General features: G+C 32.5%; 1 protein-coding gene across 50 annotated transcripts; it reads right to left on the bottom strand.

Moving 5' to 3' along the window:
- Window positions 1-2,803: 2,803 nt before the first annotated feature.
- LOC111992719 (uncharacterized) lies at window positions 2,804-19,953 on the bottom strand. Of its 50 annotated transcripts, none has more exons than XM_065763305.1 (19): window positions 18,986-19,953; window positions 17,714-18,864; window positions 16,085-16,248; window positions 15,956-15,982; window positions 15,751-15,827; window positions 14,029-14,133; window positions 13,553-13,627; window positions 12,557-12,714; window positions 11,067-11,206; window positions 10,654-10,789; window positions 9,292-9,326; window positions 8,522-8,598; window positions 8,154-8,249; window positions 7,111-7,210; window positions 6,494-6,598; window positions 5,566-5,668; window positions 4,060-4,217; window positions 3,281-3,524; window positions 2,804-3,196 (listed from the first exon to the last, which is right to left on the bottom strand). In XM_065763305.1, exons 1-2 carry the CDS (start codon window positions 19,820-19,822, stop codon window positions 17,764-17,766), a joined length of 1,938 nt encoding a protein of 645 aa, XP_065619377.1. In that variant the 5' UTR covers window positions 19,823-19,953; the 3' UTR covers window positions 2,804-3,196; window positions 3,281-3,524; window positions 4,060-4,217; window positions 5,566-5,668; window positions 6,494-6,598; window positions 7,111-7,210; window positions 8,154-8,249; window positions 8,522-8,598; window positions 9,292-9,326; window positions 10,654-10,789; window positions 11,067-11,206; window positions 12,557-12,714; window positions 13,553-13,627; window positions 14,029-14,133; window positions 15,751-15,827; window positions 15,956-15,982; window positions 16,085-16,248; window positions 17,714-17,763. The 50 variants fall into 50 exon arrangements, with proteins under 50 accessions (XP_065619377.1, XP_065619398.1, XP_065619382.1 ...); XM_065763326.1 differs by adding an exon at window positions 8,733-8,759 and having other exon boundaries at window positions 2,804-3,524; window positions 8,547-8,598; XM_065763310.1 differs by adding an exon at window positions 8,733-8,759 and having other exon boundaries at window positions 2,804-3,524.
- Window positions 19,954-20,302: the final 349 nt, after the last annotated feature.

The following is a 20,302-nucleotide window of genomic DNA, read 5'->3' on the forward strand; positions in this document are numbered from 1 at the left end:
CTCTTCCCCTGTATTAAGCTTCTCGTCACTGATCACTAATTGCACATACTTGCTGAGGCAAGCAGATCTGGCCACCCATTAGCAGCCTCTTTTCTTGTATAATGGAGAATGCATTCATGGTCTGCCATCTCCTAAATTTACAACAAAAAAATATTAATGTCAAAGCTTTACCTCTTTTTGTCTATACTTTTAGATTGGAGGAACTCTCCTTTTTAGTGTTACCTTTGAGCTAAAGATAAAGGTAATTGAGGCACTTCTGAAAAATAATAATAAAATAAAGGAAATTGAGGCATCATCTTTAGATGGCATTAAACTCATATTTTTATACTTTTCCTCACTCACCTTAACCCCAATGTTCTAATTTGATTGGCCATCTAAATGGAAGTAGTTAAACTAAATCCATTACACACTCAGTGGTTGTCTACTCAGTCATATTTTAGATAAATTCTCTAGCCATAATCCAACCTAGGAACCCCAATACTTGACTAAGCCCAGTCTCTGCCATCTTAATAGAATTCTTTTCGTTTTGAATTTCTCCCTTAAGTTTAACACTCTTTATGCAAGAAACTCAGAATGCTGCAACTCATTTATCATTAGAACTTCTAATGTTATTGAATATATGATCGCTTCCTACCTTAATTATGTCTGATGCTTGATGTCCATTTGCAATGTCACTTATAAATTAATTACTAAGCAGACTATCTGAGATCCAAGTAATTGGGAAAAACAGAAGTTGGAACTTCTAGAGGTTGCTTGCATTTTATTTGGTGAGTTATGTATCTTTTATGCTGATTTTATAATAAGCATGATGTAGTGGCAGGCTGGCAGCTCCTCTAGGAATATTTTCTAAGAGGTCGTTCAAATTCATATTGAAGAGGTTGACAATGACCTCTAATAATATTTCTCATTTCATCTTGATTGTTAAGATGAAAGTGCGATATTTTCTTGTCACCCACGATTTGTAAGAAGATTTTTCAATAAACATGAGTTCTCTTAGAATATGAATTTTAGGTAGGAGATGAATCTTGTGGTACATGTGATTTCCTTGTCATAAATTTATTTATAGTATTTGCAAGGGAATAAAGGATAATCTATAAGTTTATTGGGCATATTGTTTCTTTGAAAACATTAATTATTGTTACTAAGATTAAAGGATTGAGATCAGGTGCAATACCTAATGCAATAGCTCTTAATGGCTGAGATTAAGAGTTGAAAAAAGTAATTTTTAATCTCAACCATTAAATAAATAAAATGAAAGTTAAAAAGTAAAAATTGTAAAAGACAATTTATGAGTAAGAATGGGGTAATTGCATCAGATGCAATACCCTAGCAATTGCACCCAATCCAATTCCAAGATTAAATATTAGAAATCGTCTATTGTGTCTTACTATAATAAAGTTATTAATTAGTTGTTTAAGATAAATTATTGTTGTTAAGTGAACTTTAATTATCATTGCTTAGAATACTTTTATATATTATTTATTAGTTTATGTCTTTACTATTTTCAATTCTTTCATTTAACAATTCAACATAACTTTGACAACTTATTGGTTTTTGCAATTCATTAAGAAATATTTTTGTTGTACTTTTTGCATTACTCAATTAATAATTTAACACAACAATGCAATTATTAAAAAAAAAAATTATTTTCATTCCCCTTTGTTTCATGCCTTATTTCCACAACCTCAAACTTAATTGTCTTTTAGTGTTTACACTTTACTGCCCACTTAATTTTCTTTTTGTAAGATTTAAGATCAATAAATTACTAATTTTTGTTGTTTGGCTTGCTTGCTTTTTTTTAAAAAAAAAAAAAAAAATTCCCCAAGTCCTGGATTCATTCGAACCACCTAAAGATAATGTGGTGGCGCCCCTAGCCTGATGGTTATTTTACATTTGGGTTGCATGTTTAATCTCCTTTCATTAAATTTTCACAGGATTGCTGATACATACATACATTTACAATTGGCACAACAATTTCTCTTATGGGTAACATGTCTCCTCCCAAAAGGGCCTCTTAACTGCTTCTTCTAATCTAGAACAAACTCTCCATATCAACAACCAACAGAAATTTTTATTGCATCATAATTTTATAAATTAAGAAAGAATGATTCTTTAGTTACTTCCTTGATTAGCTTGCTAAGCTCGATATTTAGAAGGGATTTTTCATTTCGGCATTTATGCTTTCACAATCAAGATAGTTGGTGTAGTCAATTAACCTGATTTCTATAGATAGGAAATGTCAAAAACCCTTATTAAGTAACGTCATACAGGCACGTGGGTGTGTGGGTGTGAGAGTAGGTGGGATATAACTTGTCTCTTGATTCCATTTTGTTTTCGGCCTAAATAAAAACACTACTGGTAGCCGTATAGCCATCAAGGTCAGGTCGAGGAGTAATTTTTAGATACTATTGAAGCACAGTAAATAATGCTCATTCATCTCAAATTTATAGTAAAGTACACTCATTAAATTCATGGTAAGCGCACTGTAAATATGAAAAAAATGAGTACCATTTCATTATATTTTGAAAGTACTTAAAGATATTCCTTTGGTGTGGGTGTATTATTTGCGGGCTCCCATCTGAAGGCCCAACAAATTTATCACGCGTTTAACGTTGTCTTTTCTGTGGTGAATGTTCAGTGGCTTAAATTATTATGATACGAACTTTCCTCTGTTCCAAGCCATTTTCATTTTTTTCAACATTGTCCACAAGGGACCGAGTACTACCATCAATTAACCATCACTCAGAACTTTGATTGTTTCTTCCTTTTAGATATATTTTTCCTATTTGTTTTGCACTTCCTCTTTCTATATTAATAAGAGCCCCAACTTTATATTCATCACAGTCAATTTCTTGTGCTCTGCATTACTCGAAAACTCCTAGAACAATTCTAAGGAAATCCCATTTCTCCCATTTTTCTTTAAATACAAGGAAAAGAGAGAGAGAAAAAAAAATCATCGACAGGAATTATTTACAGAATTTGTTTCTCTTTATATCAACCTTCAATGGCTAAGGAGATCATAAACTTGAATTATTGGGTTGAGGTAGCCCCTGCTCCCATTATTTACCCTCTGAAGAAGCCTTCCAATTCACCAAGGCTTGAGCCTATTGCTGAAGAGGGTGCTGAGGAATACAATTATGATTCATAATCTGGAATGTTTTCTTTTCATCTTCTTCTGTCTTGGATACTTGAAGAGCTGCTTGCATTTCAAAGGCTACGAGAATTCAGATTTATGTTGAGCTGAAGTTGATATTATTATTTATCCAAAAAGGAGACGAACCATTTTAATGCTTCAGACTATAGGTGGCTCTGATCTGGAGCCCTTAGCTGTCGTAGTAGGATCAATTCAGGAACATATTATTGTAAACAACAATTTGCATCAGAACAATGCTTCAATTCTACCCAATCAAGTGCAACCAAAATCAAGGTTATTGCCATTGAGGCTCTCTTGCTCACCATTACCAGCAATCCCACTTGTGTTTAATTGTAAGGCTATTTTCCATCCATGTCTTCTTGCCCAAAAACTGAATCAAGGTATATAAATTAATGTCATTTCACAAAGGCCTTGATATTATAACTAGATTTTGAAAGGAGAAGAAAAATAATTCAGATATAGATTTAAGAAATTCACAATACTAAAGCCAATCTGCTTTAACTCAAATTACACTTTTTCCCCCCCACAAGATGAGTGGAGAACCCACTAGGTGCATGTATAACTTACTAATATAAAAAATTACATCAATAAAATATAATTCATGAAAGGTTTGAATGTCATACGAATTCATAATCACTAGATAGTGTTTTAAAATGCAGTAATGCTCACACAACTCCAAATCACTTATGAATGAAAGGAGAAAAAGCACATCAATTAGAAACCTAAATCAGTATTATTGTCTTAGAAAAATTGAAGAGAGAAGCACACAAGACCATCCAATATTCCAGTTTGGCTATTTTTGAAAACTATACCAACCCAAACTTCAGTTTCCATATATTTGTAAAATCAATCAATTGATCATATTCTCTAGTGACATGTACATAAAAATCCCAAAACTGACTGACCTCATATACGAGTGATCCAAACTTCTTTTGCTCCAAATACCCATTAAATCACCAGGTACCACCAATCATCACTTTTGTTGCAACAAGATAAATTCCCCATAATGCAGCTCCAAATTAAAGACTTTCAGCATTACCTTCACAAAATATTTTTGGAAATCCTGGCAATTAATAGGGTTGTACATAAATTTATGTTCAAAGAATCAACAAGAGATAATGATCCATATTTATAGCATTTGAAAAGACAAGCTAGTAAAGTTCATATGAAAGATGATGAAAAAATCTGTAATTTATAAGGTTCTGCTTCACTGTCCACAATCTAAAGAAACATTACAAAAAATTTGACTGCTAGCTAGATGAATGAACAACACAAGAACTTGAAATCCTAATTATAAAGCATGTGTTGCTTACAACTTCTATTGCACAATTAAACGCAAATTCCTAGGGAGTACTTTTGGTTTTCTTTTAAAGCAATCACAAATGCATATGTATTAGGTAGCCTTAAGCACCATATCTCAATCATATGAACATCTAAGCTAGCCATATTGATTTACAATGCCTAGGAATTTACCTAGCAACCCCTCATCTGGGAATTCATTGAGCACTCCATACAGCTAAAAGAGTACTAGAGTGTACAAAGCTTTTAACTGCAAGCCTACCCCCCATCCCCCATAAATTGTAATTAGAACAGGATTATTCAAGGAAAATATATATATATATATATATTTCAAAACCAAACAAATAGTTTTAAATATATCTTCAAATGAATTGGTTTATAAGCATATTTATTAAAATAATTTTTAAAGAAGATACTTAAGGATCAATTAAGCAAGATATGTAATAGATGTTTCAGTTTCACTCATCCAATAATATCCGCTCAATAGATGAAAGACTTCGGATATATTTTATCACATAAAATTCTACAAAAGACCAGGTATACCTTTGTTAATATTTGGACTAATTTTCACATCCATCTCAAAACTATCGTTGTTCCTTGGCAGCTGGACTTGTTCAAGCTTTTCCAGAGCCTCATAATAAATAATCTAAATACCAAATATTAAATAGAGAAATGTAGAGAGCTGATATGATGCTAATGATAAAAAGAAGATACTGTTAACGTGTGTCAAACATATATTTATTTATTTATACCCAAATCCAGCAAGTCTTGAAACTACTATCTCTATCTTCACCTTACTTTTTCAAATATATTTAGTTTTTTCTATTATTATTATTATTATTATTATTATTTGAAAAATATATATATATATATATATATATATATATTTTTTTTTTTTTTCAAAACCAGACAAATAGTTTTAAATATATCTTCAAATGAATTGGTTTATAAGCATACTGATTAAAATAATTTTTAAATAAGATACTTAAGGATCAATTAAGCAAGATATGTAATAGATGTTTCAGTTTCACTCATCCAATAATATCCACTCAATAGATGAAAGACTTCGGATATATTTTATCGCATAAAATTCTACAAAAGACGAGGTATACCTTTGTTAATCTTTGGACTAATTTTCACATCCATCTCAAAACTATTGTTGTTCCTTGGCAGCCGGACTTGTTCAAGCTTTTCCAGAGCCTCAAAATAAATAATCTAAATACCAAAGTTATATTAAATAGGGAAATGTAGAGAGCTGATATGATGCTCATAATGAAAAGAAGATACTGTTAATGTGTGTCAAACATATATTTATTTATTTATACCCAAATCCAGCGAGTCTTGAAACGACTATCTCTATCTTCACCTTACTTTTTCAAATATATATACAAATATATACATATATATATTTTGTTGATAAGTCATTGAAATTTTATTGCAAAATGAAAGGAATTACAGTGTGTTCACAATGATGAGCACAATGCACCTTGAAGAAGTACAGGCAAATCAAAAAGAATATCTAAGACAAAATTGAAAATAAAAATAGAAGTACAGTTAGTAAAATGCTTGAGATCATTCAAACAAAGTGAGAAGTAGCAAGGACTTCAATTTCTCAATAGATCTCATACCCTCCTAAAATTTTCCACACTAACCGCATCATGCATGCCGGCACCAAGTTCCATACATTTCAAGATTACTTTGACATAATATAAACTTATTTTAATTAAAAAAAATTAAAACAACTACATGGTTCATGACATCACATTGGGCAAATACAGATCCATTCAACCAATTCACTTATATAATCTCAAGAAACTGCCCTCTTTTCGCCAAAATACTAACTCAAGAAATTTCCCCCAACATATGAGTTTCCAATTATGAAATATCTAATGGAGCTAGACTTTTATCTTTTCATCTTCATACGCGCCACATATAATACATAGAACCGTATGAAGCATCCAACAATAATTTTATTTACCAAATTCTTTATAGGTTTTACACCATCATATAGACATATCATGAAAAGAGAGAGATCTATACCTCCAATATATGATCATGTCAGGTGCTATACTTCCAAGAAAACTGCTGAAAAGTACAGCAGATGGTTTAAATGCAGTGTCCACTTCCCATGTGCTTGCTACATCCCTACAAATAGAAGAAAGCTAAGCACTATGATTTAAGACTTTAGAAGCTAGCATTAACAGTTATTCCTTCATGCACTTCTTTGTTTCTATGTATTAAAATAGCCCAAAGAGTGCTAGCAAAAATGATAGTGATGTGATTGCACTGGTCTTGTGACTGATACACTCTTTCCTTTGGCAGCCCATTCCAAATTTGCAGCTTTTAGAACCTCTAAGATTATTGTTTAGCTGTTTGAATAGTCTTATGACAACTTTATGCCAAACTCTTTTCAAGTGCAAATCACTTAGTATTAAACAAAACCAAAAACTCAACAAACACCTGTTTGTTTTTTGTGAACACAACTAACCAAAGATCATAATTTTAATTAACAATCAATTCATTATCTTAATATGTGATCCAAAAATATTAATACATAGAACCGTATGAAGCATGCAACAATAATTTTGTTTACCAAATTCTCTATAGGTATTACACCATCATATAGACATATCATGAAAAGAGAGAGAGATCCACACCTCCAATATATGATCATGTGCTATACATCCAAGAAAACAGCAGAAAAGTACATCAAGTGGTTTAAATTCAGTGTCCACTTCCCATGTGTTTGCTGCATCCCTACAAATATAAGAAAGCTAAGCACTATGACTTGGGACAGTAATACACTACTTTGTTTCTATGTATTAAAATATCCCAAAGAGTGTTGGCAAAGTTGATAGTGAAGTGATAGCACTAGTCTTTTGACTGACACGCTCTTTCCAGCCAAGAGGAAACTTAAGGTTGACCTGACTTTGGCTTTAGGACCTAAGTTCTAATGGTGAGTGGTGATGTGAACCACGTCATAGGCAATAAATGGCAAAAAACATCAATGATGAGATTGCTAATTGCTAACTCCCTTCTCACTAGAAAACCATCATTTAATAGTTTCCATTGGAAAAATAATGGCTTTGAAAGGGAGACAAATCTTTCACAGGGAAGCCCACATCTGAGAACTATATCATCTTCCACAGGGTAGCCACATCTGAGAACTATATCTCTGAATTATGCTCCTTCCATCTAAGTATTCATTATGGAGAAGCCAATAGGTTCTCTTGATAGTAAAGAGATATGACTGATCATGCGGTCAAATTAGTTTCCCCGTACTTCCGAATTAGTTATAATTTTGTATTTCAATGGCAACATGACTCAAAACTACTTTGAGAATTTAGTTTGAGTTTAGAGAATGGTAAATCAGATTCAAACGCAGGAATCTAAAAGATAGAAAGATCATTTTTAAAAAAGAAATTGAACTTAAGGGATGAAGAAATTTTATTAGCAAGTACAGTTGCAATCCCTTCAATGATGAAAACACATGATTTTATTATTATTATTTTTTTTAATTAAATGATCAATCACAAATTTGAGGGGTTGAAGGGATACTCTAGCAGTTCCAACACCTCTTAAATATTAAGATTGGGAAACATGTTCTAATACATATTAAAGCAAATAAAATAAACCAAATAAATGAATAAGCCAATCTTTGACTCCTTATCCTAATTAAACTAATTATTTGTTTTGCTACCTGAGTAGTCTTAAGAACAGACTCCATAGTCCCAATTCTTCTCAACTTCAAATACCTTCCTTTGGCAACCCATTTCAAATTTTCAGCTTTCAGAACCTGTAAAAATATTTTTTTAACTGTTTGAATATTCTTATGACAACTTTATGCCAAACTCTTTTCAAGTGCAAATCATTTAGTATTAAACAAAACCAAATTTCAACAAAACACCTTCTTGTTTTTTGTCACAATACTAATCAAAGATCATCATTTTGACTAACAATCAACTCATTATCTTAATACATGATCCAAAAATTTTATTTTATTTTAAGAACATTATGAGCAAGGTGCACTTTCAAAGATGCTTTCCCAAAAGTATTTAAATGAATTACCTAGCTCTTTATCTGTAGAGAGTACCTCTTGATGACCTTGACATAGGATCTATTCCTTTAATGACTGCTCCACATCCCTTGACAAAAAGACCCAAATAAAGATTTGAAACAATTAATTTGTATAAAAACTATTTAAATCTCTAAATCATAAGTGATAGCAAATAAAAAATAAAAAAGAGTACATGCCATAGTAGAGGAGTCTACTCTTTACCTCCCATCTTAGCTCTAGAATCTAAATCTAGGCATAAAAAAAAATATAAAAAAAAAGATTATGTGAGCGTTTGGATTGGGCGTCCGTGTCTTTCAGTCTGCGTTTTCAGATTTTTTTTTTCCTGCACATGAACAGTACAATCACATGGATGTACTGTGCAGGGGACAGTTTTTACTGTAGCAGTACTGTTCATATACTGTAGCAGTACTGTTCATATACTGTAGCATCACTGTTCATGCATTTAAAATATTAAAAATGGGTTTCACAGTATTATTCACACATTTTAAAATTATTTTGCTACAGTATTTTCAGTTTTCAGTTTCAGCAATAATAAGTTAAATCCAAACGGACCCTATGTATTTTTTAAGCAATTGAATAAAAGAGGAAATTGGTTTAAGATATTTTCAAAGAAAACAAGAGAGTTCAATACCATTGAACTATATTGAAAAGGTTGCAATTTAAGTCATTGACCTGGTACCATCCTCCCATCCAAGAATATTCACAAAAACACTTATAACTAAAGTAGGGGATCCATAAAATAACATTTCCATGCTCTTACCTCAAAGGTTTTGAATTCCAGCAGAAACTTCAAACCTAAAAAGTAGAAAGAAACAACAAAGATAAACATTTAGACTAGTAGGACCTTTCAACATTTTACCACACTAACCATTACATGATTCAGCTTGGCTGGATAGATCTAAAGCATTTTCAACTCTGAGAGTTGAACTTTAAACACTCAATTCTGTTTTACAGTAAATTTAATATCTTAACAATAAGTAGGACGAAAATATACAAATTGAATCCCAATTATGAAAAATAAAAAAGGATAGGATTTCAAACCACATAGAAACCTCTCAAACATTGCATATTCTCACGTTTCCATCCAAATCTAAAAGTTCTCAATAGTTAAACCACATTAAGGGGGAAAATGGCAAAAAATGGAAAAATGTAGTAACCATATGAGCAATGCAATCAATAAAAAAAGAGTAACTTTGGTTAGAACATTCTGCAATGGAATTCAGTTTTGAATTCACACTTTCTTTGAAGTTTGTTCTTATTTTGACAATGTAGAAAATAAGTATACAAACATAATAAACCACTGCAGACCTAGCAATTTTTCTTATGGTGCTTTTCAAACTATTGGCCTTCAACTTATTTTTACCCCCAAAGGACTACTTGGTGCCAACTATATGCCTAGGATTATATTAGCCACTATGACTTAACTTGCTGCCATAGCCTCTTTGAGAAAGGAAGGATACTCAAGGATTCTAAGTTTATAGTTTAGTGCAAAGTTGACTTTTATTTCTCTCGGTAATATGTTTGATGCATTCTTGTTCTGTTGTAAAAAAAAAAACTGAAAACAATTTTTTTTTAAGAAATTAACAATAAAACATAAACAATTGGCTTAATGAATTGCATAGGTCAGAAACATCTAAGCAAACAGGTTCAATATCTTGACAAAGCATTTCATTGAACAACTTGTGTGCTTGACTTAAATTTCAATTTCAAACAATTAGCAAGCATACTTGTTATTTGGTAAAATTGAAAATGTCATAAGAAGAAATTATGCACTAGAAGCAGAAAAATTCTCAAACGAATAAGAGACAAATATTATAAGAAATGATAATCAAATTGCAAGGTGGAAATGAAAGGGTGAAGTTTGTCCATTTTGTTCAACTCATAGTCCAACAGGAAGATATGCAATAGAGTCCAGCGGGAAGATATTTTTGTTTAACCACAACCATCTTTATAAAGAAAAACGAAAGGGTGAAGTTTGACCATTTTGTTCAACTTATTAACAAAATTGTAATGATTAATCTATAATGAATTTTCAGCCTCCTTGAAGCTTCCAATATACATTATTTATGGCCAAATATAGTAAGAAATATATCATTTGCTACTAATACCAAGTCTTACATACCAATAACTAATACTGAAAAAACATCCCACACATAATGGCCATTTTCACCATCATGAATCTTCAATCCAAGTGATGCAAATATGTCATCAATTATTTAAGGATTGCCCTTGTGGTAATCAAAAACAGTAGTTAAAACCTGAAAGAAAATTTCAAAAAGAAACTGTGTAAATATTCATTCATAGATGAACTTTAATGCAATCATGTTCAAAGTAGGATATCTATTAAATTCCTAAAGAATTTCATTAAGTGAAGAGAAGCAGCATTAGTGACCAGATTTGGTAGTAATTGTTTTCAAAAATATTCGAAGAATGTCGCACGCTAAGTTGTAGTTCCAATTGGAGCTGATTCATCATCTGGAACTATATAAATTAAATTAAGAATCATTAGTTGCAATTATTGTTTGGGCTGCTTACCTTCAACGGAAAGGCATGCCAATCCTCCATCTTGAGCAACACTTTATGCACCACTGAGATAGGTGCAAAAAATGCAATTACTGGAAATCTGTTATGAGTAGAAAAGTTCTTTGAAAACCACAATCAAACCAAGGTGAAACCTATGAAGCCAAAAAAGTTTGAGAAGGACAAAATTTCAATAGCAACTCATAATTATGAATGACCCAAATATTTATCATAATATGATTAGGTTCATGTCAAATATAGCAATTTCATTAACCATAAGATAACTCATGCAAGTGACAAACATCTTTGGCTCTAGGAATTTCAAAGATTGCTCTTGGTCATTTGTCTTTTGTTAATTGGTATGGCATATAAAAAAAGAGGGCCAAAATAGAGCTATTGAAAAAGATTTGTCCAATATAGCCATTGACACATCAAAGCTGCCAAGGAGGAATTTAACTATAGCATTAAAAAACCCAAACAAAGTTTTTTTCTTCTTCTTTTTTTTTTTTTTTTCTTTTTACCTTGACAGGTCAATCGTTAATCTTCTGCGTTAGTCCTATATTCCTGGAATCATTCAAAATGTTAAAAGACAAACAGAGAATAAAGTGATATCTTTCTGAGGTGCTACTTATTCATATTCCATTTAGTTTTGGTAGGAAAACTTTCAATACAAATTTCTGAATTGCTGACAAACAGAGAATACAGGTAGGAGTACATATGGATAAAACAAAAACGCCAAGATGCGCTCAGTTGGAGACAGAGTTTCAAGGGCTGGCCAGCAAAGCCTACCCCTACAGAATCCCTAAGATTCTCAAAGAAGTTCATAATCTGATTTTTTTTTTTTTTGTTTCAAAATTGAATGAGAAAGAGAAGAGCATAACATTTGAAATTTTAGAAAAGGAGAGACAGAGGAACCTGGTGAAATGATATTGATTTCTAAAGAAACAATATTGTGTGCATTAATTTAAAGGGGAGCTGAACAGTTAAGAGAGAAAGAGAGGTGTACTAGTTCGATGGTTTTTGTTGAAGCAATTAAATAATCCACATCCTTTCAAATTCTAAAAGGACATTAAAATTCCATTTTTTAAGAAAAGGTGAGATGGAAAGTCAAATGCAAAAGTTACTCCAATAGAGAGCCACATGGTAGAACCTCATACTCTCCCACATGAGATCTTTACTTATATATATATATATATATATATTGATTGATGATTGATTATGGAAGCGATTGAATGTCACATGGATTCATAATCACTATATAGTCTTTTACAAATGCACACATAACTCCAAAAGCGAGAACCAAATCACTTATGAATGAAAAGAGAAAAAGATCATCAATTAGAAACATACATAGTATTATTGAAATTCAAAGTGCATTGAAATTCCAGTTTGGAGATTTTTGAAAACTATATCAACCCACACTTCAGTTTCCATATATTTGAAAAATCAATCAATTGATCCATATTCTCTAGTGACAAGTACATGAAAATCCCAAACTGACTGACCTCATTCTACAAGGGATCCAAACATCTTTGATCCAAATACCCTTTAAATCACTAGGTACCACCAATTATCACTTTAGTTGCTACAAGATAAATTCCCCATAGTGCAGCTCCAAATTAAAGACTTTCTGCATTAACTCCACATAATATTTCCGGAACTCCTGGTAGTTAATTGGGTTATACAGAAATTTATGTGCAAAGGATCAACGAAAGATAAATGATGCATGTTAATAGCATTTGAAAAGACAAGCTAGTAAAGATCATATGAAAGATGATGAAAAAATTGGTAATTTATAAGGTTCAACTACACTGTCCACATCATCTAAAGAAACGTTACAATATATTTGAGAGCTATCTAGATGCAATGTATAACACAATAACCTCAAATCCCAATTATAAAGCATGTGTTGCTTACAACTTCCATTGCACAATCAAATGCAAATCCTACGATGTACTTTTGGTTTGCTTTTAAAGCGATCACAAATGCATATGTACTAGGTAGCATTAAGCACCATATCTCAACCGTAAGAACATTTGAGCTGGCTATATTGATTTTTTTTTTTTTTTTTTTTATAAGAGCTATATTGATTTAAACAATGCCTAGGAATTTACCTAGCAACCCCTCATCTAGGGATTCATTGAGCATTCTATACAACTGAAAGAATACTAGAGTGTACACAGCTTTTAACTTCAGCCCCACCCCCCAATCTCCCCAAAACAGTAATTAGAACTGGATTATTCAAGAAAATCTTTTATTTTTTTAAACCAGAACAATAGTTTTAAACATATTAACATATCTTCAAATGAATGGTTTAGAAGCATACTTATTAAAATAATTTTTAAAGAAGATACTTAAGGATCAATTAAGCAAGATATGTAATAGATGTCTCACTCATCCAATAATATCACTCAATAGATGAAAGACTTCGGATATATTTTATTACATAAAACTCTATAGAAGACCAGGTAAAGAGTAGACTCCTCTGCTATGGCATGTACCTTTCTCAATAGATCTCACACCCTTCACAAAAATACCGTTATTACGCTCTATCCACACTAACCACATCACGCATGCTGGCATCAAGTTCCAAACATTCGAAAATTACTTTGACATGATATAAACTTTAAAATAAAAAATAATATATAAACAACTACATGGATCATGACATCACATTGAAATATGGGTGCAAATATAAACTCATTCAACCAATGCACTTAGATAATCTCAAGAAACTGCCCTCTTTTCCCCAAAATACTGACTCAAGAAATTGCCCCCATCATATGAGTTTCCAATTATGAAATATCTAATGGAGCTAAACAGCGCATTTTTTTTTTTTTAAATTTTATAATCTTCATACGCGCCACATATAATACATAGAACCGTATGAAGCATACAACAATAATTTTACTTACTGAATTCTTTATAGGTTTTACACTATCATATAGACATATCATGAAAAGAGAGAGATCCATACCTCTAATATATGATCATGTCATGTGCTATACTTTCTAGAAAACTACTGAAAAGTTCATCAAGTGGTTTAAATGCAGTGTTTACTTCGCATGTGTTTGCCGCATCCCTACAAATAGAAGAAAGGTAAGCACTATGACTTAAGACTTTAGAAGCTAGCATTAACAGTTATTCCTTCGTGCATTACTTTGTTTCTATGTATTAAAATAGCTCAAAGAGTGTTGGCAAAGATGACAGTGAAGTGATTGCACTAGTCTTGTGACTGAAACACTCTTTCCAGCCAAGAAGAAACCTAATCTTGACTTGACTTTGGCTCTAGGACCTAAGTTCAAATGGCAAGCGATGATGTGAACCACATTGCACTAGCTAAGTCATAGGCAATAAATAGGTGGTCTAGGCATTCCTCTTTTGCAGCACATAAAGGGTAAGAAACATCAATGACGAGATTCATAATTGCTAACTCCCTTCTCACTAGAAAACCATCATATAATAGTTCCCATAGGAAAAATGATGGCTTTGAAAGGGAGTTAAATCTTTCACAGGGAGGCCCACACATCTGAGTACTATATCATTCTCCACAAGGCAGCCCCACATCTGAGAACTATATCTCTGAATTATGCTCCTTCCATCTAAGTATTCATTATGGATAAGCCAGTAGGCTATCTTGATCATAAAGAGACTTGACTGATCATGGAGCCAAATCAGTTTTCCCTTACTTCCGAATTAGTTTTTAATATTGTATTCCAATGGGCAATGGCAACATGACTCGAAACTACTTTGAGAATTTAGTTTGAGCTTTAGAGAATGGTCTATCAGATGTGAACAAAGTAACCTAATAGATAGAAAGATCTTTAAGCATGCAAATGAAAATATCATTTTTAAGCATGTAAATGAACTTAAAGGATGAAAATTTTTTATCTGCAAGTACAGTTGCGAATTGCGATCCCAACAATGATGAAGTTGTGGCCCTGTTAATCCTCATTAATTCAAATATTTCTAATTATCAAAAGATTAACCAGTAAATAAAAAAACAAGCGATTTTATATTTTGTTTCTAAAAATAATTCCTCAACCAATCATATATAAATAATATTCTTCCACAAATCCCAACCAAATATATTAAATGATCAGTCACAAATATGAGGGGCTTAAGGGATACTATAGTGGGTCAAGCACCTCTTATGATCTCTAGTATTGGGGCTCCACCCCTTCCCCAATTTACCTAGGAAAAAAACCTTAAATATTATGATCAGGAAACACATTCTAATACATATTAAATCAAATCAAATAAACTAAATAAATAAATAAGCCAATCTTTGAGTCCTTATCCTAATTAAACACTCCTTATTCGATTTGCTACATCAATAGTCTTATGATAGACTCCGTAATCCCAATTCTTCTCAATTGCAAATACCTTCCTTTGGCAGTCAATTCCAAAATTGCAGCTTTTAGAACCTCTAAAATTATTGTTTAGCTGTTTGAATAGTCTTCTGATAACATTATGCCAAACTCTTTTCAAGTGCAAATGACTTAGAATTAAACAAAACAAAAATTTCAACAAACACCTGTTTGTATTTTGTCAATAAAACTAACCAAAGATCATCATATTGATTAACAATCAACTCATTATCTTAATATGTGATCCAAAAATTTTATTTAATTTTTAGAACATTAAGAACAAGGTGCACTTTCAAAGATGCCTTTCCAAAAGTATTTAAATAAATTACCTAACTTTTTAACTGTAGAGAGTACCTCTTTATGACCTTGACATAGGATCTAGTCCTTTAATGAGTGCTCCACATTCCTAGACAAAAAGACCCAAAAAGATTTGAAACAATAAATTTTTATAAAACTATTTAAATCTCTAAATCACAAGTGATAGCAAATAAAAAAAAATTAGTACATGCCACAGTAGAGGAGTCTACTCTTTACCTCTCATCTTAGCTCTCGAACTTGAATCTAGGCAACCAAAAAAAAAAAATGATTATATATTTTTTAAGCATTTAATGAACGAGGAAATTGGTTTAAGATATTTTCAAAGAAAACAAGAGAGTTCAATACCACTGAACTATTATGAAAAGGTTGAAATTTAACTCATCGACCTGGTACCATCCTCCCATCCAAAAATATTCACCAAAACATTGATCACTAAAGTAGAGGATCCACAAAATAACATTTCCATGGTCATACCTCGGACGTTTTGAATTCCTGCAGACACTTCAAACCTAAAAAGTAGAAAGAAACAACAAAGATAAACATTTAGACTAATAGGACCTTTCAACATTTTAGCACACTAACCATTACATGATTCAGCTTGGCTGGATAGATTTAAAGCATTTTCAGCTCTGAGAGTTAAACTTCAGACACCTAAATCTGCTTTACAGTAAATTTAATATCTTAACAATAAGTAGAAAGAAAATATACAAATTGATCCCCAATTAGGGGAAAAAAGAGATGATAGGATTGCATAGTGCATAGAGACTTCTCAAAGTTGTATATTCTTATGTTTTCCATCCAAATCAAGAAGTTCTCAATAGTTAAACCACATTAAAGAAAGAAAAAAAAAAAAAAAAAGCAGTAAATGGAAAAACACAGTAACCATATGAGCAATGCAATCAATAAAAAAAAAAAAAAAAAGTTACTTTAGTTAGAACATTAACGTTTGGCTGCAATGGAATTCCATTTTGAATTCATACTTTCCTTGTAGTTTATTCTTTTTTTGGCAATGTAGAAAATAAGTATGTGAAAATGGTCAACGTCCTCAAGTAAAATCATAGATTATTTTATTTATTTTCTTGATGAGAAAATGAATTTATTCATGAAACAAACTATAAAAACAGCAAACATCAGTATCTAAAAGCTGTAACACCTAACAACAAAAATAGAGCAAGCAAGAAACTAAATAAAAGGTGCAACTAAACTTACAAAGAATCAAACTAAAACCCTCAATTATGGCAAACTCAACCGGGTCCTTAATAGATTATTGCTTCCTCATACCTGACATTGCTGCAGAATACATAAGCATTTCTTTCAAGCCAAACATAATAAACCACCGCAAACCTAGCCATATTTCTTATGGTGCTTTTCAAACTTTTGTCCTTCAACTTATTTTTACCCCCAAAGGACTACTTGGTACCAACTATATGCCTAGGATTATATTAGACACTATGACTTAACTTGCTACCATAGCCTCTTTGAGAAATGAAGGATACTCAAGGATTCTGAGTCCATAGTTTAGTGCAAAGTCGATTTTTATTTCTCTTGGTAATACGTTTGATGCATTCTTGTTCAGTTGTCACTTACCTCTAAATAAAATGATGAAAAATTTAAGTAAATTATGCCCTAGAAGTTTGTGTGCTTGACTTAAATTTCAATTTCAAACAAACAACAAGCAAACTACTTATTTAATAAAATTGAAGTTTAGAAAATCTTGTAAGAGGAAATTATGCACTAGAAGCAGACAAATCAAATGAATAAAATACAAATATTACAATAAATGAAAATCAAATTGCAAGGTGGAAATGGATCTTGGACCTACCAATTACTTCAACAGCAACAGCATTAAAATAAAATAAAATAAATACTTATTTTATAACTAATAAATACAAAGCCTAGCAGCTTGATTTCCTATAAATACTTGAGCAGAAATCCAACAATGTGAATCCGATATTGCAATTAAAGCAGGCATACCTTGGCATCGAGGTTGCTTTCAGGTGGAAGCATAATTCTTGGAAGTTTGATCAAGATGTTCTTGCCTTCTTTGATGGTGGAAACAGATTGAAGTCAGAATTATTGTTGTCAAAGGCATGGGCCACTGAAGAGGAACCCTGATCAAACCCATCACTAAATCCCCAATCTTGCCGACCCAAGCTTAATTCGAACCCATTTGTGGTATCCACTGGAAGCACATCAGATGGCAAAGAATGGTGCTCAATGTCATCAAGGACTAGGGGAGAGCAACCATCTATACTAGCATTTGAGTCCAGATATCCAATTCTTGCAAACGGATAGGCAATTGATGATGAATCCAAATCGTGCACATCACCATGAAATGTTGATTCAAAGTTTGGCTCCATCAAAAGCCCCGAAACCCCTCCAGTGTTGAAAACCCCATGATGTAAATCTGAACCAAAAGGAGTGGAGAAAATAGCTGGTAAAGGCGGTAGCTCAGCGTTATCACAAATCCTGGCAATTGAAGATGAATCCAGATCATCCATCCCATAAGTAAATCCCAAACCTGGGTGACCCATGGGTAAGTCGAGCCCATTTGTGGTGTCCATTTGAAGCCCCACATCAGATGGAAAAGAAGGGTGATCAATGTCATCAGGAACCGATGAAGACCCACAACAGATGCAGTCTACATGGACTCCCAACCATGTAATTTTGGGGTCATCAGAAGAAGAGGACACGTCCCAACACTCGAGTTCAACTGTAATCGTAACGTGATTCTGTTCAGATGGATTTGATTCATTCCATCTCCCAATATATACAGGACGTAAATAGAGATGCTCAGAAACTCCTGATATAGAGTCTAGCGATGCAAAATATTTTTCTGAAAAACCATTGGTGGAATCAACGGACCAAGTTGCTCCTTCAGCTTTGACCTCCGCCGATCGAAAAGCAAAACAGACAATTAATTTTTTAAATTCACGGCCAACCACGAATGATACAGAATTTCGAACAATTAATTTTTTAAATTCACGGCCAACCACGAATGATACAGAATTTCCAACACCCTGATGGTTCAATTTGAACCACTTCGGAATCTCAATTCTTGGTAGTACAAGATCATAATCACAATAGTAATCAAAAACCGAGAGATCCATGAATATTTCTAGAAGCTGCTTGCATTTAACAAAAACAAGAAATTGAAATTTAGAGATTCTTGTAATATATATATATATATATATATATACATATCACTTAAACTTAAATATATAGAGTGAAGGGGAGAGAGCGCACCTGATTAAATAGTCTGCATGATGATGGTAGATCCAACGACATGCAGTCTGATGCGACCACTCTTCTTATAGACTGTGGAAGCCTTGGAATTTCTCGTAGGTTCTCACAATCACGCATGAAAAGGCACCGTAATGTAGTAAATCTAATAATGCTTTCCGGGATTGTAACAATATTAGAGCCATCTATTCTTAGTTCTTCTAATGAGGGGAAGGAATCGGGCTTCATCAAAATATGTGATTCAATTATATGTCTGTCACAATTATAGACTTCCAGTTCTCCCAAGTTCGTAAACTTATATCCCGAAATGCTAACAAGAGAATCCCAAAAGTTTTGACAATTATCTTGTAGGCCTAATTGAGTAAGCCCACTAATTAGATACTTTAGTGACAAAGGCCATTCTCTAATATTATCATCACCAAAATACAATCTGCCACATTTCATTTCTGGGTGAATATTGGGAAACTTTTCAAGGCTTACGCAGCTGCATAGACTAATAAGTTCTAAAGATTTCAACCTAAGGGTGCTAGGAAGAATTTGAAGTTTTTTGCAATCCGAGAGCATCCACTGCTTAAGCTTATCTAGAGATCCAATAGCCTCATGAACCTCAATTAAATTTTCACATTTATCCATGTACAACTCCTCTAAGTTTGGAGCACCCAAGTCAGGTAATTTTTCAAGACTTACGCAGCCATGTAGATCAATTGCTTCAAGAGATTTCAACCTAAAGCTGCTCGGAAGAATTTGAAGTTTTTTGCATTCTCTGAGATACCAACTTTTGAGCTTATCAAGAGATCCAATTGCCTCATGAACCTCAATTAAATTTTGACAATTACCCATGTTCAAATATTCTAAGTTTGGAGCACCCAAGTCAGGTAATTTTTCAAGACTTACGCAGCCATGTAGATCAATTTCTTCAAGAGATTTCAACCTAAAGCTGCTCGGAAGAATTTGAAGTTTTTTGCATTCTCTGAGATNTGTAATTTAATCTAAAAGCAGAGTCCTTTTTCTCCAAAAATAAATAAATAAATAAATAAAATTCCTTTCCTTTCTATTCTTTTTGCAAGTGACGTTTTTTTTTTTTTTTTTTTTACAAAATTATATTTTAGAACCTATAATTTAGAGGGTTCTACAAATAAAACCTTAAAATTTTGAAAATAATAAACTAATCCTTCAAATTTAAAAGATACAACAAATTAAACCTCAAGTCCCATAGACCCTCACAATCACACCATTAGGCATTAGCTCTGACTAGGGGTGTTCGCAATGCGGTGTGATGCGGTTTTGGACCATTTTTAGCACTGCACTTTGTGATGCGGT

The sequence above is a fragment of the Quercus suber genome, unplaced genomic scaffold (assembly GCF_002906115.3).
Source record: "Quercus suber isolate HL8 unplaced genomic scaffold, Cork oak 2.0 scaffold_502, whole genome shotgun sequence".
NCBI lineage: Eukaryota > Viridiplantae > Streptophyta > Magnoliopsida > Fagales > Fagaceae > Quercus > Quercus suber.